The 23,826-nt window shown below is 39.8% G+C and overlaps 4 protein-coding genes across 4 annotated transcripts; 1 reads left to right on the top strand and 3 right to left on the bottom strand.

The window, feature by feature from the left end:
* Nucleotides 1-653: 653 nt before the first annotated feature.
* apoea (apolipoprotein Ea) lies at nucleotides 654-3,172 on the bottom strand. Its single transcript, XM_085446494.1, has 5 exons — nucleotides 3,094-3,172; nucleotides 2,824-2,887; nucleotides 2,306-2,456; nucleotides 1,397-1,684; nucleotides 654-1,092 (listed from the first exon to the last, which is right to left on the bottom strand). Exons 2-5 carry the CDS (start codon nucleotides 2,864-2,866, stop codon nucleotides 786-788), a joined length of 789 nt encoding a protein of 262 aa, XP_085302620.1. The 5' UTR covers nucleotides 2,867-2,887; nucleotides 3,094-3,172; the 3' UTR covers nucleotides 654-785.
* A 2,599-nt stretch (nucleotides 3,173-5,771) lies between these two features.
* On the bottom strand, nucleotides 5,772-7,297 carry LOC146682694 (apolipoprotein A-I-like). Its single transcript, XM_085445957.1, has 4 exons — nucleotides 6,962-7,297; nucleotides 6,821-6,874; nucleotides 6,571-6,724; nucleotides 5,772-6,449 (listed from the first exon to the last, which is right to left on the bottom strand). Exons 2-4 carry the CDS (start codon nucleotides 6,858-6,860, stop codon nucleotides 5,999-6,001), a joined length of 645 nt encoding a protein of 214 aa, XP_085302083.1. The 5' UTR covers nucleotides 6,861-6,874; nucleotides 6,962-7,297; the 3' UTR covers nucleotides 5,772-5,998.
* Nucleotides 7,298-10,553: 3,256 nt separating this feature from the next.
* Nucleotides 10,554-11,743, top strand: LOC146682693 (uncharacterized). The gene is made up of 4 exons (XM_085445969.1): nucleotides 10,554-10,600; nucleotides 10,688-10,735; nucleotides 10,820-10,970; nucleotides 11,063-11,743. Exons 2-4 carry the CDS (start codon nucleotides 10,702-10,704, stop codon nucleotides 11,628-11,630), a joined length of 753 nt encoding a protein of 250 aa, XP_085302095.1. The 5' UTR covers nucleotides 10,554-10,600; nucleotides 10,688-10,701; the 3' UTR covers nucleotides 11,631-11,743.
* A 2,487-nt stretch (nucleotides 11,744-14,230) lies between these two features.
* Nucleotides 14,231-22,437, bottom strand: tomm40l (translocase of outer mitochondrial membrane 40 homolog, like). The gene is made up of 10 exons (XM_085445968.1): nucleotides 22,280-22,437; nucleotides 18,998-19,212; nucleotides 18,841-18,908; nucleotides 18,362-18,454; nucleotides 18,179-18,280; nucleotides 16,909-17,014; nucleotides 16,636-16,758; nucleotides 16,475-16,551; nucleotides 16,286-16,388; nucleotides 14,231-14,996 (listed from the first exon to the last, which is right to left on the bottom strand). Exons 2-10 carry the CDS (start codon nucleotides 19,209-19,211, stop codon nucleotides 14,857-14,859), a joined length of 1,026 nt encoding a protein of 341 aa, XP_085302094.1. The 5' UTR covers nucleotide 19,212; nucleotides 22,280-22,437; the 3' UTR covers nucleotides 14,231-14,856.
* Nucleotides 22,438-23,826: the final 1,389 nt, after the last annotated feature.

Below are 23,826 nucleotides of genomic sequence, written 5' to 3'. Positions count from 1 at the left end.
AAGTTTAGTTTCAATGAGCTTCCTGAATGGATTTGCTTGATTTAGTTTCTTTTTTATAAAAACATGGCCAGGTACAAAAACTTAGATGAGAACGCACATTTAAAACAAACCCTTTTTGAAGACAGCTGAATCACTGTCCAGTAGACATCAGAATTCTAAGCAAGCAAATACACTAAAGGCAAAACTAATAATTAAAACTAATTATTTGTATATGTTTTGTCTTTTGGTTTATTTTATGAGCACACAAAACAATTCAAGATCCCGTTTTTCTTTCAGAAGTGCAGTTTTTATTTTTACTTCGGTTAACTAAGATATTATTCAAGTTTAAATTTCAGGTTTTAGTTATCATAATAATGGGATTTTAAAAAAGGTATATTTTCTACTGTAGAATCTTTAATATGCTTATGATGGCATACCATTTGTGTTCTGTGCAATTTATATGTCGCTTTTAACAAAGCGTAGCAGTCAAAGGCAAAAATAACTTTCAAACACAAAGTTATTTATTTTCCAGTGTCCATATGCTCTGCAGGAAGTAGTCTTTGTCTTGTTTTCAGGATGTTCATCTCATCAAAGTGTAACTCTTTTAAATCAGGTGTTTGAATGTGAGAGAAGACTGCAAATGAGCTGTCTGAAGACATTACAGAGAACTCAAATGTGAGCAGCTGGTTTTTATTAAAGTCACAGGGAGTGGTCGAACAAACACATTTGATGACTTTAAACTGTTGAATTAGGGTTTTAACTTATGAAGCGATGGATAAATGAGCAGTCCAGGCTAGTTGTAGGGTTTACTGGCTTCCACTGAAATAGGACACAAAGGACTGAAAAATGTCGCGCACATCCTGCATCTTCCCCTTCAGGGTGGATCGCAGGTTGTCAGTGGTGTCCTCAAGGCGATCTTTGATGTCCTCAGCTGTATTCTGAATCTTGAGCTTCATGTTCTCCATCTGAGACGTCAGCAGGTCCTTCAGGGTGGTGATCTTTGTCTGGGCGTTGTCTCGCACCTGAGCAAAGTAAGGGTCCAGTCTAGTCTTCAGGTCCTCCACGTTCTCAGAGGTGCGGGACTGAAGCTCCTCAAAATACTCTGTGACGTGTCTGAAAAATATATGTTTATATTTATATGCTTATTAATAGCTTAATCATTAAGACATTAAGTTAAACTGAAAAATAGACAAAAAAGTGGTAAAAGTTCCCACCAAGGTCAAATTCTTTCCTTCTTTCACACCAAAATGTTTCTTACATTTTAAATTCACCAGCTAAAAAGCATCAAATCCTAATATCTGAGCTGAGTTTGGGTTATTTCACCTGAATAATCCACTCACTATCTGTTCCTTTGTTTTTCTACACTGTTAAAACCCCCCAAATGTTGTTATTTTTCTGGTGAGGTTGTCCCACTCACCTCTTGATCTCCTGTGTGTCCTTGCTGAGGCGCTTCTTCATTTTACGGGTGTAGGTGGCAATTCTGCTCCTGACGTCGTCGGTGTTCTGCTCCATCATGGTCTGAAGCTCCTGGACGTACTTGTCCATCTGCTCTCGGGCCTCAGTCATGTGTTCACGGAGTTTGTCGGCCATGAGCTGCAGGTCTTTTCCCAGACGATCTGCGGCTTCTTGAGTGTAGGGAGCCAGCTTGGTCTGCAGGTCATCCTTGTACATGGCCAGCTCGGCCATGCTGTCCTGGATCAGGGTGCTGTTCATGGACGGGAGAGGAGATGGATCGGTTTAGAGGTTTTGTCTGTGGTTTTGATGCATTCAGGATCCAAAGGGGGTAAAGCACTGAATCATTTAAGATAAGTAGAAATATCAGCAGATTTTAATTGAAACACTGAGAAAGATTCGGTAAACTGTAGGACTAAAGCAAAACTCAGGAGACGCACAGGTCAAAGTTCAGCTCTCAAAATGTCTCACCTCACTGCAACCTGCTGATCAGACTCTGACACTCTGCTGTTATATAACAAAGCCAAAGCCCAGCACCATTTTGTTAAGAGCGTTTCTGTTGTAAATTCAGCGTTTCTAAGTCGTGGAGTTAAACTTTAGTAACTAGATAGAAGCAATTTGTATTTAATTTATGAAGTGAAAATTTCTGTGAACTTAAACTTGAACAAAAATATTGAAATTAATGGTTGGCAGCTGAACTGAGACACTGACTGAGACAATTGCATGTTACTGTTTTATATTAATAAAGGATAAAATCTATGAGCTGGATTCAATTTTTAATCACAATTTTAGTGATTCAAATGCAGCCGACAGCCGAGCAGCACTGATAAAAGTCAGTATGCTCGACTACGATTACAGGAATAATTGAACTCACTCCAGTTCCCTGCTGATCTGGGAGCTCTTGATGTCCTTCACCACTACATCAGCCTTTGAGTTCAGGTCCGTGATGTAATCCCTAAACTTGTCGACTGTGGTTTCCCAGCTGTCCTGCCAGTCCTGCTGAAGCAAGCTTCGTGCGTGGCAGCCTGGTTTGAACAAAAGAAAACATGTCAAATGGTCACTTTTGAATGGTTATCCATCTTTGATCAAAAGATGCAAATTGTAGTATAAGGCTTTAAAATTATGTTTTAATTTGTCAAATCTGGGACCTATGGCAGCATTTAACTGTTAAAGGACAACTCTGATGACTAAAAAAGCTGCAGAATGCATAGTTTGTTTTATTCAGTATGTAACTAAAAGTTGAGTTGGTGTAGGCCGCATTTTTGCAAAATAAAAGCCCCCAAATCTAACAGGAGCTTACATCTTACATCCTCATTTTCTTCTCACTCCTGTATTCTACTTTGCATCCACTTTTCTTTCTATTATTTGACCCTAAATAGACAATAAACTCACTTGAGAAGACCGCCAGTGCAAGGATTACTGCAAACACCCTCATGATGACCAGAGATTAGGACACCTGGAATATGATGTACAAATAAATTTTAGTTACAAAAGACTAAAAAAAACGTATTCAAGAGACCCTTTATTGACAAATACATAACATTTTGTTGTCTAAATCATCTAACTCTCATTTGATTTGATTAATGAATCTAATAAGTATTCAAATATTTTGGACTGCAAAAAGAAATTCGACTTTTAAAGATTTCAGATCGGTAATCTTACCTCAGCGATCTGATCTGTGACGTCTGTGAGAACGACTGAGCTCGTCTCCCAGTATTTATACAGTATGGGGGCTGTTGATGTAATCACATGGATGTCAAGAGGAATTCTGACCCGTGGCCGAAGTTCCCGACTGCGTTGTTGTAACTTTATTGCTGAGCGTGTCGTTTTGGCTCCACGTCGCACACAGAAAGGAGACGTGCAGACACAGGTCAGAAATAGTAAACACTTTTGGACTCACGGCTTCCTCTCTGGATCTTCTGCTGAACTTGTGTTTGAGTTTGTTAACTAAAATGTGATTCTTTCAGCCACTCTGCCTCGAGCACCATCACATGATCAGAGAAACACGATTTTTGGTTTTCTTTTACCGTGACCTTTTCAGCCAGTGCCAGCTGACAGCACAACAATGACGAGGTTAAAGGTCGTTTTTTTGATATCACTGTTCATTGGATCTGGTTCAAAGTCTTCTTTAATTGCCACTGTGTTCATTTCTAGGACTGATATAAGATGGGAAACTTTCCAGTTAGCAAGTTTGACACAGAACAGAGCAAAGTTAATAGCTTTATTGTCTGCAGATGTGGGAACTTACATGTAGCCTTCTTCTTATTAAATATATATGTAGAAAATGTGATACATTAAACATATAACATGCAAAAAACAAAAAAAAAAATCAGAAAAGTCATGAAGACATCTACACTAATATACAAATATATTGCTTTACAAATATTTAGACCAAAAAAAACTTCTATTTTTATTTTATATTTTTTATTTGTAAGAAGTCAGAAATTAATCAAATATATCATTCAACCACTAAAACTATTTTTTCTGTTCAAGAATCGCACTAAATTACTGTCATTTGGCATCTTAATCGAAAAATAATAACATGCTTTACTGGTTTTTTCAGCTGTTTTCTAAAATAGTAAATGTGAAAAATAATTGATAACAAAATTATTATATTTTAGCATTAAAAATATATAATTTTGATTAAAGATGTTGCACTGGTGGATAAACAAATATAGAAGTATAATATATTTTGGTAATTATGAGCATGTTTAACACTGCGGCATAAACCTTACAATAATACATTTGTAAAGCACTGTACAGTAACATTTATGTATTTTAGCATAAAGGAATATTGCAATCCAAGCACATTGTGTGTAGTTGTTTGATTTATTTTTAACAGCCAAATAAACTATTAAATTTATTACTTCATGTTGACATTACTGTTTGAAATTGTGTAATTAAAACAGATAATATTCAGTAGTGCATTTATTACACACTAAATTGTTTTTATGCATTTATTCAGTTTATCGATTTAACAGTTTTGCTTGTCTTATTTTTTCTTCTTCTATTTTGACCTCTAAAAATCAGTAAATAAAAACAGCAACACTAAAAGTTATGTGATCTTTTATTTTAACGAGTTACAAGGCACTTAACATGAATAAAAACGAATGCCTTTATTTATCAATTTTAATATTTATTTGATATATATTTTTAGTGAAACAGCAAAGAAACCAAACTGGAAACTTCTGTATTCTGACAAAGTGTAATTAATTATCTTTGTAACCAATAAAACAAACTCTGTGCTTTGTAATTAAATTAATGCCACAGTATTTTGGCAGCATGTGGAAACACTTTTAAAGAAGTTTACTTACCAATCAGAGGTTGGGCTCTGTGAGTATTTGGTTTGCATGACAGTGAACACATATATTTAAGATATGGGAAAAAGGTGGAGAACTAGAGGATTTTGCTACGGAGAAGAATGAGGGCAAAGAGAGAAACACAATGTGTAAATGATGAAATCACTGGTGACCATGTGACGAGCAAACGTTCAACCAAATCTGAGCCCCTGTACTGTTAAAGATATCGTCCCGATGCATTGATTGAAAAGTCGCTCTCTTCTTAAATCCTACTGAAAAAAATGGTATGATCACCAGCCACACCGACAGGGCGAGGGTGGAGGGGTTGATGGTTTTGTTCAGTATTTACTGAGCTTTTGTTCCTTTGTTGCTTTTTTAGAAGCTGTCTTCCTTTGTCTTGTCTTTGTGTCCCCTTTATTTCCCCTCTTAGAGATTCCAAGCCCTAAGCCTCATTCTTCATTGTGGTTGACTTTGCCCACCTGTGTCCTTTGGTTCCCTGCATACTCGTTCTACTTAAAAGTACTCAATAGTTTATGGAGAATCTGCAATTTTTAAAAAAAAGTAAAAAACATGTGTAATGTTTGCTGCAATATTGTTCTTTTTGATGTTTCACCCATAAATACAGGGCAGCTTTCTCATTTCTGTTGAACTGCAGAATTAACAGCTGTATCTGTCTTAACCTTTCCTGAACAGTGAACATGCCGAAAGAGCCAAACAGAAGATCAAAGTTATCACAGAGATAACAGTCTGACCTAGTAGCAAAACCTATGTAAAGTCAGATAACACTGGCTACCAGATCAAGTGAGGCAGTAAATTTTTAAAAAAGAGGCAGCTGAGTGCATTTTGTTACCTGATGGTGATGATTTTTCTGCTCATCATTTAAACGTTTGATTGTTTTTTCTCTGCAGTATTGCTCGGTTTGTGTTTGTGAGATTTTGTTAAACACATAAAGGTGACCGTGCTTGACTTCATTTGCACATTTTTTTAAACATCACATGTATTTTCTCTTTCTAACACAAAGAAAAGACCAAAAGTTCCTTGAATGTGTTTATTGTTGTTTGTCAGATAACACTTTTAGAGGTAAAACGTAACATGTAAGCCAAGAGCCCTGAGAGGCTCTTTCACAGATATAAAATCTGTAACATGAGGTATTGTGTTTTCTATGTAGACATTAAAATCCACCTTGATTTAGCAGCAATCACTGATGACAAGGCAGAAGAAAATATCTGACACCTAGTTTTTATTCTAGTCCATTTACAGGGTCAGTTTTAAGCACGCCCGTGGATCAGACCGTTGATTTTCTGGCTTATCTGGGTCATCTGGGCCTCAAAGCTCCTCTGAAACTCCTCCAGGCTCTCCTGCATCTTCTCCTTTATCTCCTCTGTGTAGGGCACCATCTGAGCCTGCAGCCGGTTCACTTTCTGCTCCAACTGCATCTTCAGCTCCTGGCTCTTCTGCTGCAGAGCAGCCTTCAGGGCCTCTGGGTCCTCAGCGTAGGAGGCCGTGTCTTTCTTCAGCTCCTCCACCTTGGCCAGCAGCTCCTCGGTGTAGGGCTGCAGTCGGGCCCTCACGGCTTCCAGATCCGTCTCCATTTGGGTCTTCAGCTTTTCTGCCTCCTGGGAGAACTTAGACATGAAGTCCTGGGCCAGAGGAGCCACCTGAGTGCGCAGGGTGTTGGTGACCGTGTTGATGGCATCAGTGCTTGTTGCAATGAAGGTGCTGCAGAGATAAGCAGAACTTTGAATTAAAACTTCTTCATCTTCAAGTTTTTTCTGTCAATATAAACTAAAGCCACTTGAAACACAAAATTCAAGCTTTTTAAGCACTGTAGGACTCTTACTTCATTTCCTGTCCCATTTCGGACTCTCTCATCTTCTTCAGGGACTCCTCAGCGGTCGCGGTTACCTTTGCAACGTAGTCCCAGAAAGCATCTTTCACCATTTCAGCCTTCTGTTTGGGCTGGTCGTGCCATGTGACGTTGGCATTGCAGCCAGCTACGAGAAATGAGGCAAAAGCATTTCTCATTCACTGTTGTTTGTGAATATCATGAATACTTCTTGATCAAAGATAATGGATGAGAAGTCTCTCACCAGTGAAAACGGCGAGGACGAGAACCACGAGGACCTGCATGTCTGACGTGGCACCTGTAAAGAAACTCAGTAAAATTAACAGTTTGTGGTGATTTTTGTCAGAGAAGGCAACAAATCTCACTGCTGTCCTAACTGGTGCACCTTCTGTTCAGTCTATCAGCTGCTGAATGCTGTGTGTGCTGTCAGGACTCAGTATATATAGGCAGCCGGTCGTGTGGAGGAATCAGGAGTAAAGTCCAGCGCTGAGTGCTGTTCTGTCATGGCTGCTTCCACATCACAGGAGTGCTAACAGTGTCACTGCACACATCTTTCAGAGCAGCATCTGACCTCTCTCACTGCTGACATGACTGACATTTTGGTGTTTATTTTGGAAATCTACAAATTCACACATGATCAGAACTTTAATTCAATTTTACATCATGTTTTTTGATCTGATCAACTCTGTGAGGCTTTCTGTTTTCTGCATACAAACATCTGTGGGTTGGCACTGAATGGAAACTCCTTTTTTCTAGTGCACAAAAAGGTTTTTATAAACTCTTTCATTTAACAAACTATTATCACCAAAAAAACCTCCAAGAGTGGTTGAAATCAAAACTTTGATGCTCTAAAGACGCCAAAGGAAGCACACTGGTGCTGAAAAGAGAGAGGACAACACTTCCACTAAAGGCAATGGTGCGGATCGCCTGCTGGGGCCATAACTAGACAATAAAAGCAAGTATCACACAATTCTTTAATTTAAAAAAACAGACCTAACATGCAGAATTGACAACGAAGGGCAGGCAGGGGGTGAACAACAAAGACTAATACTTACATAATCACTAATAAAACATACGAAACAAAGAGAAAAGAACTGCATTTTGATACAACATAACACAAGTCCAACAGTGTTATTGTGTAATAGGGTAGAATTAGAGAAAAGGAAAACAACAAAGATAGATGAGACCACGAGGAGCAAACCCTCAAAATTAATATATAATAAATAAATAATGAAACAGTTAACTCACTGAGACAACACTGAGATGTAGAGAGGGGGAGGAAGAAAAGGGGAAACACTTCAGAGCAAGGAAGGAAGGACAGTAAAGAAAGTAAAACTAAGCATTAAAACACATAAATCACAAGTACAAAGACTCTGACAGGCAGGTAATTTAAAATGAATGTTTCTTTCAATTCATCCTCTGAGGGGATGTTGGAGCCACATGTTGTGTTGGTTTTTAACACATTTCCATAAGCCAGACTAGCATCGTCACCATCGTCTTCATCTTCTTCTCCCAGTCATTTCCAGTCCTGCAACAGTTATTCTACTGCACCGGAAAATCCGGAAGTTTCCCCTACTTTAAAAAGTTATGCAAACTTGCTTCCTTAAAAAAAAACTAAAAAACAACAACAACAACAAGTACAGTTCACATACTTTGACTCAGGACAGTCATGGTAAGGGAACTCTTTCACTGTACTTAGAGTAATTTAATTTCTAAGAACTGGCAAATATTTGTCTGGAACTAATTCATTTGTACTCCTAAATGAGAAAAATCAAGTTAATCTAAATGTCCAGCTAAGTACTGGCAACTTTAAGAAAAAGAAGTTTTTCACTTGTTAAATTGATTTATTTACAGTAGTGGATTAAAAGAGCAGCTAAATACTTCCCTAAAAATTTTCATTTAAAACATATTATTGTTTTTGTTAAAGCCTTAATGCTATCTTTATTTTAACTTAATTTTAATTATCTGCTTCTTTTTCTTCTTCTTTTTGCTGCTATCCATCCACAGACCTTCTCTGAGGTTTCCCTCCAGCCTGGCAGCTCCATCTAGTGAGAGAAAACTAGAATTTTTATGAGTTACACATTAATAATCAAGTTGTCCATGTAAACAGTCGAGTTTCTACCATTTCTCTATTGTACATATGTAACTGACCCATCTGGTTTTACAGATTCACTTCATCACAGAGTCTCAATAAAGGTTGAATAAAAAAAAAAACTTTAGGCATTGTTTTGATTTTAAAGTGAGAAACAGTAGATGTAATTTGTTTTACTGCAGTGCAAACAGCGTGTGTCACAAAGAAATCTCAGGTCAGTCAAGTGTGAGTCAGACTTGGTGCCCTCTGATCTGAAAATTATCTTCACTAAAGAACGTCCTTTGGCTGTTCCCTCTCAACAAACTGATAAGAGAAGCTAAAGTCTTCCTCTCAGGACAAACTGCTGATAAACACCACGCTGTTTTCAAATGATGTGTATATATATATATATATATATATATATATATATATATATATATATGAAAAAAGACCTTGAAGCAACTGAAACAAGCGTGTGGAAGTTGGTAGACTGAAAAGATTTTCATTCAGTTTCTAATAGTTTACAGAATTAAAATTGTGTAGCTGTACAGATGTTAAGTGTAAGGCTACGTATTTGGGAAGAGTGAGGTGGAACTATGAGGGCAGCGTGTACGAGGTTAGGGCTGGGTTATGTTCTCTGAGACGTGCCGTCCAATCACGTTACAAATCCTGGAAACCTTCGTAGCTGTAAAGCTGTGTGGTCAATGAGTCTTGCTTTTATTAGTCTTTCACTAACTTCACATACTGTGTATGTAAATATTTCTTTAATTTCTCTCATGTTTTAAAGCCCTCACTGTGTGCATATTTTTATTCTTTAGTCTGCTGCTGTAGCACAGTAATTGTGGGATCAATAAAGTATCTGTCGAGCCATCAAAAAGCCATAGACTGTATATAAAAGACAGAAACCATTCATGTGCAAGATCAGGTACAAAGGTCCAGAAAATGGTACAAAAATAACTTGAAGAAACATTAATAGTTCATAATTCCTGGATTTGTGGTATATGAAGCGTGCTATATTCATTTAGTTAGGTTTAAATTCATTAACAAAGTGTCTGAGAGTTTGCTTGTTGGTCTCTGAGATCAGATGGGCAGATATTTAACACACCGATCAGCACAAATAGTAGTAGGCATCTACTAATTAGGGCAACAGAAGACTTCTTCACCTCTGAAAATCCACCAGTGGTTAAAGTTTGGGTTCAGTTAACGTCCAACCATTGTTATAGACTTTTCACTTGGTTTATGTCAGTTTGTTTCTATTTCACATGCAACTTTAAAAGTCTAATTTGTCCCAAATTTCCATTAACACAGTCTCAGAAGCCACGAGCAGAACAAAAACGGTAAATAGGTGCAGTTCAGTGACTCATATCAGTGGAGGTGAGGTCAACGGCTGCTTGTGTTGGCGCACCTGTCAGTCAAAGCGGCCACTCCCCTTAACTCTAAGCCTTTAATAAAATCCAAATAGATGACTAAATAAAAATAAAAGAAAGACCATACAGTTGTTATAAAGGTGTAAACCAACCAAAGAGACCCAAAACAATTTTTGTACCAGTCTCGTCTTTATTTCATCAATACAAATAAAGACTTAAACATGGTGGTCTATGGAGGAAATCTAGACAGCCTCAAATGGAAATTACAGGAGAGGCAACCTGGTTTTCCTGTGTTTCTCCTGAAAAAAAAAGCTTTCACGAGTTGTTTTCTGCTGCACCTGATTCTGTTTAGGATGTTCAAACCTAAAGAAAAACTACTCTAACCAAGCCAGATTCCAGTAAGCCTGTATCATAAGATATGGAAACACTAAGATTGTGACGTGGAGTCACAACAGTGACAAGAAACTGTCCAGCGGGGCAACCAGAGGAGGACTTTAACCTTCAGCGTCGCTATAAAGCCCGCGAGCAGTCGTCTGCACAGCACAAACCATCAGACAGTGAAGAAGAGACAAGCTGCATCTGTAAGGTAAAAGATCTTATTTCAAACTATATAATCTTAAATCAACCACTAAATCCAGCTTTAAACTAAGCACCTGTTCTCTTCATCCAACAGCATCAACTTCAATCATGAAGACGCTCATCGTTCTCGCTCTTTTCTCCGGTGAGTAAATCTTCTCTTCAAATTAAAAGCGGAACCCATTTTAAATCACAGCTGATCAAATTAACCGTCTGCTTTCATCCACAGTTTGCAACGCCAACATCCTGTGGCCAGAGCCTCCCAAGTCCAACCTGGAAGTGGTGAAAGATGCCTTTTGGGATTATGTTGCAAAGGCCACACAAACCGCTGAGGAGTCCCTGAAGCAGATCAGAGAGTCCCAGCTGGGAGAGGAAGTGAAGTAAGAGTCAGCATGAGGAGTCTGAAGAAGTACAAAATATGTACATATATTATATGTTTTCAGTTTAATAACTTCCTGTTTCTGTGTATCAGCACCAAGATCTCTCAGAGCGCCGACACCGTGAATCAATACGTCGCTACGCTGCACACTCAGGTGGCTCCTTTGACCCAGAACTTCATGACTCAGTTCTCCCAGGAGGCCGAGCAGCTGAAGGCTCGCCTGGAGAAAGACCTGGCCTCTATGGGCACCAACGCAGAGGAGATGGTGGCGAAGATCCAGACCAAGGTGGATGAGCTGAAGAGTGGAGCTGAAGCCTACGCTCAGGCCATGGACCCAGAGCCCATGAAGGCCGTCCTGCAGCAGAAGAGCCAGGAGCTGAAGGAGCAGCTGGAGCAGAGCATGAGCCAGCTGCAGGCCCAGATGGTTCCCTACACCGAGAACATGAAACAGAAGATGGAGCAGAGCCTGGAGGAGTTTCAGAGGAACATGATGCCCCTGACCCAGAGCTTTGAGACCCAGGTGGCTCAGAAAACCCAGGAGATCCAGCAGAGGTTGGCTCCCTATGGAGACGAGCTGAGGGAACGGCTGGACTCCAGCGCTAAGGACCTGCAGACTCAGCTGAACGCCCTGTGGAAAACCTTCACCAAGATCGGCCAGTAAATGGACTCTGTCTCAGTCTTAAGCCTTAAGCGCTTTCTCTGTATCACAAACCAAATATTTATTTCATCTTCACTCCTGTCTGTTTTATGAAATAAAAATCCAGAAGTTCTGCATTTTCTGCGTCTTGATTATCATTAAAGGTGTGTCAGTAATTCAACGAGCATGTTTAATCTCTGAAAAGCTTTACTCGTAAAAAGTTGAACATTGATCTTACCAGTTGGGGAATGGGGGGGAAATGGGGGGGAGGGGGGGGGGGTCAAACTCACTTTAGTTTTATGATCTTGTTTTTTTTCCACATTCAGTTTGTAATTACACAGCACAACAAACCTTTAAATTTAGAGCATTGTGAATAGTTAAAATACTTCTCTGGAATTTTCATACTTTGCAAAGGACCTTTTGGTGGGCCAAAGGTTTGACACCCTCCATCTAAAATAGCATAATGTATCGCTCACCTACAGATTAGTAGTAGCGGTAAATAGGTGCCCCAAGGTCAATAACTATTCATCATAAGTAAATACCAAGCTTCAGTGGCGCTCATATATGTACTGGTATACATGTTAAGCTTTAAATGTCACTGGAGGAGTGCAATTTGTCATGATGTTTATGTTCTATAGGCTGATAATCCTGAAGGATCACTATTTTCATACCAATTAAACATGTGCATCTCTCATGTCTCAAATTGATTTATATCTATTATTTATACTTCCACTTGTTCTATTTACTTTTTCCATTAGTTTTTACTACCTGTCTCCAACTTCTTTTATTAAATACATCTAAAAATATTGCTGTTGTGACAAACAGCCTCTGGGATGTACTTCTGGTTTATGGATCTAACATGCGGGAGAAAATATCTTAACAGAGAAAAGTCCTTTGGCTGTTCCCACAACAACCTGATAAGACAAAGGAGCAAAGTCTCCAACCCAAGATAAACTGATGAACAATTCAAATGACGCATAGAGAGATTGAAGCAAATGAAACAGTTATTCAAGCAGCTCACTCTGTTGTACTCCGAGCACAAAATGATATATGTGAAAGATTTCATTCAAAAGTTCTGTTTTACTTTCAATTTGTTAGAAAGTGATTAATGCCACCTCTTATTGATTTGTGGGTTTTGTCTTCTTTTTAGGACATTGTAAGGCAGACTAAGAGGGGCTAATTCTGATCTATTTTCCACCATAGAATATATTTACTTTCAGTTTCTAATAGTTTATGATATTAAAGTTAAACTGTCGTTGGATCCTAATGGTGCAGACCAGGAGATGTGATGCCCACAAACTACAATAAATATAAGGCAAAGAGTTTGTGTGGGTCAATGAGGGGCATTTACCAAAGCTGAGCCTGAACTTTTGACATTAAACATTAAAACTGCATGTTATAGATTTGCCATTTGAATATGACAAATAAGCTGTAATTTATTACAGTTCCTCAACTTACTATAAACATGAATGGAAGCTGACGTTTCTTTCTGAACTTCTGTGGTATGTTCATTGCACTTGTGTATTCCTCTTTTTCTATTAGAACTATTAACGCACAGCCACAAACAGTTTCAGTTGTACAGTAGAAATCGATTGATCCTCTCTTTGAGCCACATGTTTCTTGTGATGCATTTGTGGACATCTGGAAACTAGAATCAATCAAAATGTGGGATACTGATTCAGTACATACCCATACTACAGTACCGATTGGCAAGCTTAGTTACACTGACAACAGAAAAAAAAACTTGGCGTGGTAGATTGTTTATACGTGGTATGCAGATCAGCATTGCTGCCTCACAACAAGAAAGTCCTGGGTTTGAATCCAGCGTGGGATGTCTGTGGGATGAGTTTCCATGTTCTCCTTGACTCTGTAGCTTCCTCCCCCAGTCCAGAATCACGCATTTTTGGTTAATCGGTGATTCTGCTGCCTTGTCTACTCATTTAGCTCCACTCAAACAGAACTAATCCAATAAGATAGCGGTGAAGTAACCAGTTACGTGCTGTGAGGGGTGAAATTGAAGTTTTTTTGTCATCACAGATGATGAGAATGCCTTTAGTTCCTCCTCACAAACCTGTGATCAGGTGTAGGCTTCTTCTCGCCCTATGACACCCAGGCTCCAGCTCTGCTACAACCCTGAAGCAGACTGATGACAGATGCTGATTATCTGCCAAAACTGGGTCATTCTTGAAGGTTGCCAGGCAGAGGTAATTCAAATTCTGTGAAATAAACGATATATTGTTGAGGAGAGCAACTGATGCTTTCACAATATGCTGCAGGAGTATAAAGGCTAAAAAATGGTCATGGTAGTGCCATTGCTAGGTGGATGTCAGGCAGCATATCATAGATAATTTAACAAGTGGGTATGAATAAGATGTGAAATAAAAAAGTGATACAATAGTTTTTTATAAAGTGTTGTAGGTGGCTAAAGCCTAAAAACATTTATCCCATTGGTAGAGTGTTGCTAGGCAACATGGCAACAACATAATATCTGATATTAGATAAGATGTACCTGTGTGCAAAGTATGATTGCTCAACTCCTGAAGGTTCAGGAGTACGCACACAGCAGCTACAAATGGCTCTTAAAAAAAAAAAGTTGACGTTGACAGAAGGAAACGAGCACAACGTCCAGTTTTTGTAAGAAATTGTATTGATCAGCTTTGAAGAGGTATATACAGCTCATATATACTGTTCAGTATGTATGTAACATAAAAAAGGCAACAAAACAAGTGATGCATTGTGAACATGACATACAGTACAGTACACTCCTTCCTAACACCTGGTAAACTTGTCTGTAACCAACAACTGATACTTCTTTCACTCACTGCACACCAAGACAGACTTAATGGTAAAAAAAAAAAATATTAATAAGAGAAATGTTTAAATCAGGAGCAAAATAAAAAATAAATATGACAGGCACTGAACTCAAACAAAGAGCTCTGTAAATCTGTCTTCTAATGTTACGTCCGCCTGCTGTCTATGTGTCTGTTTATGACGAGGGTCTGCTTGTTCCTGACAGGTAACATTATTCATCACACTACTGATCATCGAGGGGATTCGTCTTTAAGGATTAGAGTCAAATGTAGATTTATATTAACCGCTTATATTCACCACATGTGGTGAAAAATGATTTGAGGAAACCAGCACTATAATTATTGGTCAAATCTACCAAAGAGGTCACCGGCAGTTTCCGTGGTAAAGTCTCTAGGTCAGTGGTGCGTCTGCGCCGTTTGTGAGCCGGCACTACGTCGGCCTAACCGATGTTGACGCCAAAACCGCACTGGAACTTGTTTTTGCGGTGGTTGAGGAAGCCGGAGAGGGCCAGAGAGAGGGGCAGCGGGAGCAACTTCTTTTCCAACGTTGCCCCAACTATCCAGTTACTGTCAATTGAACCTGAAAGAGGCAGAACGGCAGATTTAAAGTAAGAAAAACTCTCAAATTGAGAAAGCCTTTGTGTATATGTACACCTCTGGATTTTTCTAACCTGGTGCGTTTCACAGCTGGGTGTGATCGTGTCAGTTTTTACCTCCATTTGAGTGATTTTGGAACATTACACTGGGATGAGACTTTGTGGGGGGGAAAAATACACCCAGCAATGTCTTTGCTTCCAGTTCTGGCTTCTTCTCTTCCTACATCAGCATTATGTGGCAGTAATGTGGCAACATCTATCATTCAGCAGAATACTGTAGCGGCCTCCTCTGCCTTAATGGCGGTTCTTGTCCAGAAAGTGAGTCGCTTTCTTGTTATTGGGCAGCAGTATGACCTTAAGCACAATTTAAGTGGACACACAACAAGGGATCGTTGTGTGTAAGCTCGCCACACCACAAACTCATCTGTCCATTGGTTGGATGAGATAAAAACTAATGAGGACTTATTTTCTTACTGCAGCAGTTACATTTCTGTTTGGTAAACCTACCAGATCCCATTGACAAAAAACACAAATGTTATCTCACAGAACATAAACCATGAGGGTTTGTCAAGCTGCTGTGATGCTAGTTTGACTCCAAATTTGTCTTCTTTCAGGAGGCAGATCACACTATCCCAGCATCCTTGTGCCACACTACATCCGTGAATCTTCTCTTTCCCAGCAGCTCCATATTCAGCATCCTTTGTCCAATATATTCACTATCCCAAAACTCATCCAACTTCACTCAAACAAAACTAACCCAATGAAGCAGTGGTGCCCTAACCAGCTGTGTGTGGGGGTGTCAGCACAGTCTGGAGGCTGTGATGAGAGTTCCTCGTCAGTTCCTCATCACCAAGAGCAGTGAGACAGCAGCTCGAGAGCCAAAACTCATCAAATACATCCTATACTCACCCTGGAAGAAGTGAACAACCTAAGGATGGGACGACGGGGCAGATTTAAGCTCGACTGCTTTAAAATTACCTTTTTTTTTAAATGTATAATCATTTGGAAATTCTGAGGGGCTTATAAAACTGGGACACAGTTTTGTTGCTAGGTGGGCAATTTCTGATGCAAGCAACTTCAGATCTTCACAGCTCATATTTGACACCACAAGGTTTATAAAAACTCTAAAAATGCTATAAATGACAAAGCACATTTATAACGTCGACTTTGTTCTATAATCTGTCACAAAAATTTGGCTGCAAATAAAATGCAGCGATGGATGAAGATGAAACTGCTCTCCTGAAATTATTTTACCAAACGTGCACATCTTTACCTTTAAATTGTAAATTTGCTTTAGGGACATCTAGCTGGTAGCCAAACGACATACTGGTGTCTTGCATGCGGGCACTCGCCTCAAACTCCACACCGACCTGTAACTGTAGAAGAGACCGATCATCATGAAGGCCGACTGTAAAAATACTGAGTCCTTTCTTACAAAAAGGATGCATGCGGATGCGGTTACCTGATCGTTGGCTTTATGGTAGTAAGATGCATGAGCTCCCGCTGAGCCGAGTGTTAAAGTGGCGATGTAGTTGTTGCCTACAGAGAAGTAAATCTATCAGTTAGGACATGTGTCTGACGTTATAGTTCAGGCTTTGTATTAATCTTTAAACTGTGTCTCACCTGTGTATCTGCCAACTAAAGACATTACTGAGCCCTCCTCTCCAGGCCTGCGGTGATAAACCAGCTCCCCTCCCAGAGCCAGAGCCGGCGTTATGGACTGGAGGTAGTGTGCGACGACGATACCTGACAGGTGCACGACAGCAAGATGACAACAGATGTTCAGATGCAGATCACAGTTTTGGTTTTGTCTGACTACATAGCTGCTTTTCACCAATTTAAAAGAACAGACAACAGTAACAGTGACCTGCACAGCGTCTGTGACTGATGACCTACCAGAGCCAACAAGGACATCTGGGTTTCCGAGCGTGACAGTTGCAGTAAAATCTTCTCCCCTGAACTCAGCGTCGCCCTGCCAGTTCACAAATTTGTTTTGCTGTGTCTGAGGATACAACATATTTAACAGTTAGAATCGTGCAAGAACAATAACACATAAAATGGAAACATCTCAGAAGACATTTTTGAGCGTAGAAACTTCTCGCCACATGAAAAAATAAAGATAAAAATAAGAATCTGACCATGAAAAAACCCAGCAACTTCTCCTGTATAATGATGGAGCAGATATAGACACTCTGCACATCTGGTGCTTAATAATCAAAGATAACTGGAAATGTGGCTGCTAACAAGTGACGCATCCCTAGTTTTATCCCACAGGGTTGTGTCAGAGAGTCCGGTGGAAAAATCTGTCAAACATGCAGAGGTGCCTGCTGTGGTGACCCCTGGTGAATAAGGGACCAGCTGAAAGCAGGTTTAACTGGAAATGTGACTGGCACAAAGTGCTCCGAGGGGATTTATGTCAAAATGGCACGTCTTATCACAACGGAAAATATATGAATAAACTGTAAATGTAAAAAGTAAAAACAATGCCAACATGACACATTCTTTTAGTCTTTACCCCTTGAAAGCCAACTAGGAGTAATCCATGAGGCTGTTTGTTTAACAGAGAGGTTTCTGTAATATTTCAGGCCTGCTTATGGAACAAATTAAATGGGTCTGCAACAGAGGGTACAGAGGGTGGTCTCTGCATAGGCAGCTACCCTCAGAAAAACTGAAAACTATTCTTATAGTCATCAAACACATCTTAATTAATATATACTTATGTGTCAAAATTGGCCATTTAGGGTACTGGGGAGGTCTTCAAACGTTGCCTTTATATAATATATAAAAACATCAGCTGACTCTAGTCTGAAATTAGTGGGAACCCCCCCCCCCCAAAATCAATCATTCGTAAAGTGTAAACTGTGATTTTGTGAAGACTTCAAAATATATTAAAACACTGGCTCAGTCTGATAAAGTCCAAAGCCTTTAACTTGTTTGAACTGTTGAATGATCTATTAAAAAGTATGGTGGCACACTAGACGGCCAAAGTTGGTTGGATTGTTTTTATTATTTTCTTTCTATGGAGTAAAACATTTTTATTTTTAAAGAAATTACTAAAAACTGCAGTGAATTGTTAACAAGAGTCACTGCAGAGCCCCACTCGACCCACACATTTTGATGGTTGTATTAAAGGGAAAAAAGTCCAGACAGCAGTAAGAGGTTTCACCTGGAAGGCCACTTTGGATCGTATCCTGTTGGTGATCTGGTGGATGATCTGGGCGTTAAGGCTGCCGCTGTTGTCCATGTCTCCCACCATGACTGGAAAAGACTGAACAACAGGAGAGTGTTTGTATAACAGTTTAAACCACAGCGTAAAGATGAGATTCACATTGAATTTAAGGCTTCACACCTCTGCTGGACCCGTCTGCTTCGATCCAACATACGTAGCACCGAACCTGTAGAGGGAATCTCCAGTGGTGCTCAGCAGCACAGTGTGAATCACCTGCAAGCACGCAGATTAAAAATGCACTTTATTCACATTTATTACAGTTCGCTGAAAACAGTCCAGTGACGGCAAAACTTTAGACTAAAACGACACCGTAAAATCTGAGTTTGAAATATGTTGCTGGACTTCATGAATCGACATAAAGGAGAATCGCTTCAGTCATGCAATGACTGTAAAAACCTGCGTCAATGCCAAAGTTTGACACAATCTTATTTTGCTTCCAGTATTTATTCCCCCTCTCATTCTACAGACAGAGGGAATCTTAAGTGTATATAATCTAACTATCTTCATCACACCATCCTTGAACATTTGGGTACACAGATATCAGTCGAGACAGCCAATTTTAGCCAAGCTAATAACAAGGTTAAATGAGCTTAACTGACCTGGAAGTGATTGCTAAGACCTTTATTAACAACTAGCTTCACGCCTTCCATCTGCAAAGGAAAAACCTCTGAGGAGAAAACACACACAGGTAAGACAAATCGAGAGCAAACAGACATTCCACTCCAATAAACATTTTTTTCAATCTGCTCCTCTTACCTTTGCACTTCCGATGACACTCGTCAAACGCCCCTGGATTGGGCAAAGCATTTTCTGACTCCTGCTGCTGAGCAGAGGTTTCCCCAGTCTGGGGTATAACTGCGGAAACTGGAGGCATCCCAAAGCCCGGAGGCACCGTCAAGCCAGGGGCAGGAGTGCCGCCCGAGGCTGGTGGTGGTGGGTTGGGGGAGCTGGCAGCCAAAACACTGCCCATTCTGAATAGCCAGGACAGAAACACAGAGACAGAGAGGGAAGGACAGAGTGAGTAGCTGATTTATAACGCAATAACAGACTGCCAGTACAAGCTGAGGAAACGTTAAAGGAAACTTGTTATGGTTTTCTTCATTTTCTCTCATATCCTGTATATATACTGTTACAACACGCACTCAAGTCATGGTTCCAGCAGCTTTTCTACTCTTTGTGCTGTATGATGTCAATAATAGCTGATATCCCCAATATCTCCAGGCAAATAACTCTGTCTGTGACCCACTTACTGTTTTAACCTTCTGTTTGTGAGGGTCAGCCACTCAGAACAATGTTGGCTTACAGGAAAAGAAGCTTAAGCAGCTAGTTACAGATGGGGGAGGAACTGAGAGTATATCAAGGCCCTGAATTAAAGGCCTAGGTCATGGATTATTTTGGACTAGAACGCTGTAAAGCCTCTGCAGTAAACATGTGGAGCTCGATATGAGCAGAATAGGTTTCTTTTCAACAATCAGCACTGTTAGTATAAGTATAATACAAATATGTCAATAACACAGGCAAACCTAGAGACTACTCATATTTTATCCATATCAATTACAACATTATCAACTAACTTTGAGCATCAAAACTGAACCCAGCACAGTAACAGAGCCCCACCACAAAGAGTCAGATGCTATTGTTTAGCAACTGTCAGAAAAGCACTTCAGTATGGATACAAGGGATTCATAAGCTTGGAGTCTTATGATTTAGACCAACCAGTCAATCATCCTGAGCTGGTTCTAGTTCCCCAGGACGGCAAAAAGTTAATGAGCTGAGTTATCGGTCCACTCCACACTTAAAATAGTCCTGAGTGACTTGAGCAGGGTATGTTGTTGAACAAAACTGGAGTTTTAAAGTCAGAGTTTTCATGTCATGATGGTGACTCTCTTAACCTGGTAAGATCACTGTGGTGACTTCAGCTGAGGACATGAGCTGGTCCAGAGGAGATTATGTTCAGATTTGGGTTTAAAACTGAGAGGAACCATCACCAATTCTCCTCCCTCTAAATGTGATATAAATCAGATAATGTCTGATCAGACATTTCCACTCACCCCAAAACAAATCTGTGATACAAACCATTACAAAATAGGCCCCACAAGCACTGAAATTATGTAGAAAATAGCAGCTTTTGAATGAATTCAGAAAATGAATTATTTTCTGAAGCACCAGGAATACCTTTAAGTTTATCTTATATGCATCCCCTATTCTCTGATAACATCACTGAAGCAGCTTGCATTCAAGGGATCCATTTGTGCAGAGGCGTCAAATGACACAGCCTTTTATGTTAGTACACAGAGCTTGGAGCCGAAAGCATGGGCTGGGAAAGATGATAACCACTACTGTGACACTTGTTGTCTTTGACAGGGGTTTCTGGTTTTGTTGAACCAGCAAACACAAAGTCAGTCTGACTACATCAGACCTGTGTTGTAGCCCACCCCTCTGTTTTCACACTAAAAACTCAAGTCAGCATAGTTTCCAAAATGACAGTAATAAATCGCATACACTTTAAAATATTAGTGTGAACATACAGAGCTGTAGATTTTTTTTCGCCCTTTCTTGTTTCTCTTTTTTTTCTTAATTATGAAGGAATAACGTTATCCAAACATACCTGGCTCTAAAAACTACCTGCCCTCTATACCTAATAACTAGGTACCATTGGCAGCAAAAACTGCAATCAAGCAACAAAGCAGCCCTGGACCATCACACTACCACTGCCGTGTTTGACTGTTGATATGTTTGATATGTTGTTTGTTTAAATAAAACGCTGTGTTAGTTTTACTTCAGATGTAAAGGAATTCAAACCTTTCTAAAAACGTTCATCAGTCCACAGAATATTTTCCCAGATATCTTGGGGATCATTAAGACGTTTTAGTAAAAATCCTGGATGCCATTTTTGTCCAGTCTCTTTCTTGTGTTTTTTCATCATGAACTCTGACCCTGAGTGAGGGTTAGAGTGAGAGCTGTTCTTTAGATGTTGTTTTTGGCTCTTTTGTAACTTCTTTTGGAGTAATTTTGGTAAACTGGCCACTCCAGTGAAGGTTCATCACTGTTCGAAGTTTTCTCCATTAGTGGATAATGAGCTTAGCTCTCACTGTGGTTCACTGAAGTCCCAAAGGCTTAGAAATTGCTTTGTAACCCTTTCCAGAGTGACAGATGTCACTAACTTGGTTTCTCATCTGTTCTTGGTTTTCTGTAGATCGTTGCATGATTGCAGATCTTTTAACCTACTGCACTTTGTCAGAGGTTCTATTTAAGTGATCTGATAATTCATCAGCTCTTGCATTAATAAGGCCTGGGTGTGGCTACTGAAAGTCAATTCAACTTTCCAAAAAAATGTGATTAATTACAGTTTGGCTTAACAATAAGGGGTAATTACTCTTTCACAGCACTATACCTTTAGCAGCAGCACCCTGTACCACTCTGTCCCACCACCTGCCAAGCGCCACTAGGAGGATCCCGTTTCTCTCTGATGTTGCCATTAAGTCATAAACTTATAATTATGTAAAAGCATATCACGGTGACAGATCAAACTGATCCTTTCGGAGTTTGGGAAGCGTTTGCTTGAACTAATTAAGCATTAAAACAGCAGTGCCTCAGGTTGCTCATGAGTGAACATGTGCAGAATAGGTGTAGTGTCCCTTTAACCTTCCTTCCACACAGCTCACACTCATTCATTTGCAGTTAAGGTAAAAAGAAGGCGGTTAAATTAAACTAACAATGATGCAATAAGAATGAAAATGTCCACAAACCAGCAATTATTATATACTCTCATAATTTTTTGTAGCTAACACCCTGAATGGGAACTGCCTCATGTATAAGAAAGCATGAATGCGTTAGCCGTGCTAGCTCCTTTAGCACCTGATTAGCTTGCTGGCTAGCTTTACAAACAGCAACTGACAGCCTGGAGATAAAACGCTGCTGCTTATGGAGGAAAACTGCGGCCGATCTGTGAGACAAAAGTTGCCGAACAAAACCGCCAACACGCTTCCACTGAAGCGTCACGTTATATAAAATACAGAGCTTTCAAATGCTACTCACGTTGTGATTTCCAGAGGACGATACAGCCGGAAGTTGAAGCCAATGGCACCAACGAAGAAGACGCGGGAGCCCCGCCTTTTTCGTCAATGCAAAATGATGATTGGATGAAGGAGCATGTATCCGCGGACATGATTGACGAAGTCATCTATCAGTCATATGAGGCGTCCTTGACGAATCGCAGGCCGGGCTTCGAGATGATGTAATGCTCATTCTCAAGCATTATTGGCTAAACAAGGAACGGTCAGCCGTAAGGGGGCGGGGCGCTGACGCCGATTAAGAGAGAATAGGCGGGCGGTTGGTTGGAGTTTTAAGGGCGGTTGTAGTAAAAGGTGAAGAAGAAATACTTTCAAGGTCAAAAGGTAGCCTGAGGATCTCCAAGCAAACAAAAAACATTGTTTTCAAACAACAGGCCTCTGTCCCATTATGGCTACACAACGAGCAGCACCTTTACATTTTTTAGCTGGAGGCCCAAAACAGTAGATGAACAGTTAGCAAGGTGGAGAAAGACGTACACATACAAACCCAGAGTACACAGAGAAAAATGTACTATCATCTTCCACTAGTGAAGTGCAATACTGCAAACTTTGGTATCCAGCCCACACCAAGTAAATACAGGGCTGATACCAAGAAGGACACTGATACAAGTTTAACCTATAAAGGTAGCTTGAGTGACCACTAAATCATGATTCATACCTTCTGTAATAATTACTTAAATAAATAAAAATAGATGTTCAGATATTTTTCATAATGTATGTTTGAGGTGTGGCTTTTCCATTTCCCCAAAAATATTTTATTTACCACAATTCACATGCAGATAAAAATGGGTTATATACTGAACTTAGAGGATAGACACAAGGTCTTAATCCCATTGTGCTAATATCAATCAGATACGAGTACCAGCATTAGTGTCCACACTATCGATATTTGTATTGATCCGCCCACCTCTCTCCCCAAAATACAGCATATCACTAGGGTTTGGATAGCTCAGTAGTCATAAAAATGAAATGTTTAAATTCAGTGTCTGACTCATCAGATTGTTAGAGGCCCTAAAAATATCCTGGAAAAACATTTGTGGAATCAGAACTGCCAACAATCCAACAAACTGACATTTCAGATCTTTCTGCTTCTTTTGGCGTCTTCAGAGCACAACATGTTTAGCTTGGTCCCATCAGGTCGCTACAGATGTTCATCTAAAGTATGTGTGAAGTTGTATGGAATCAAAAAGGTGGAGAAATAAACAGCCAACAACAGCAGCCAGTAAAGTTCAGGTCAATTTATTGAGTTTCTTATCAGGCCCCGAATATGCGTTTCCATGTTACAACAATTGAGGACAGAGTTGCTGGAATATACCTTGTGCCTCTTTAATGCATTTTGTAGGCAAAGAAACCCAAAAGCATTTTTTAATAGTAACAATGGAAGAACGTGTTTTTAAATGTCATCCAATCAAAATCATTTCAGTGAAAATAAAAATGGGTGAAATTATGGGAAAGAGGGAGGAAACATGGAATCTTGTTTTATACCAATTCAGGTCCAATCTAGTCATGGTT

The sequence above is a fragment of the Copadichromis virginalis genome, linkage group LG22 (assembly GCF_057382275.1).
Source record: "Copadichromis virginalis isolate Kocher_CV1m ecotype Utaka linkage group LG22, C_Virginalis_male_GT1.1, whole genome shotgun sequence".
NCBI lineage: Eukaryota > Metazoa > Chordata > Actinopteri > Cichliformes > Cichlidae > Copadichromis > Copadichromis virginalis.
The sequence above is the reverse complement of the archived record's forward strand: the minus strand, read 5'-3'. Positions and strand labels throughout refer to the sequence as shown.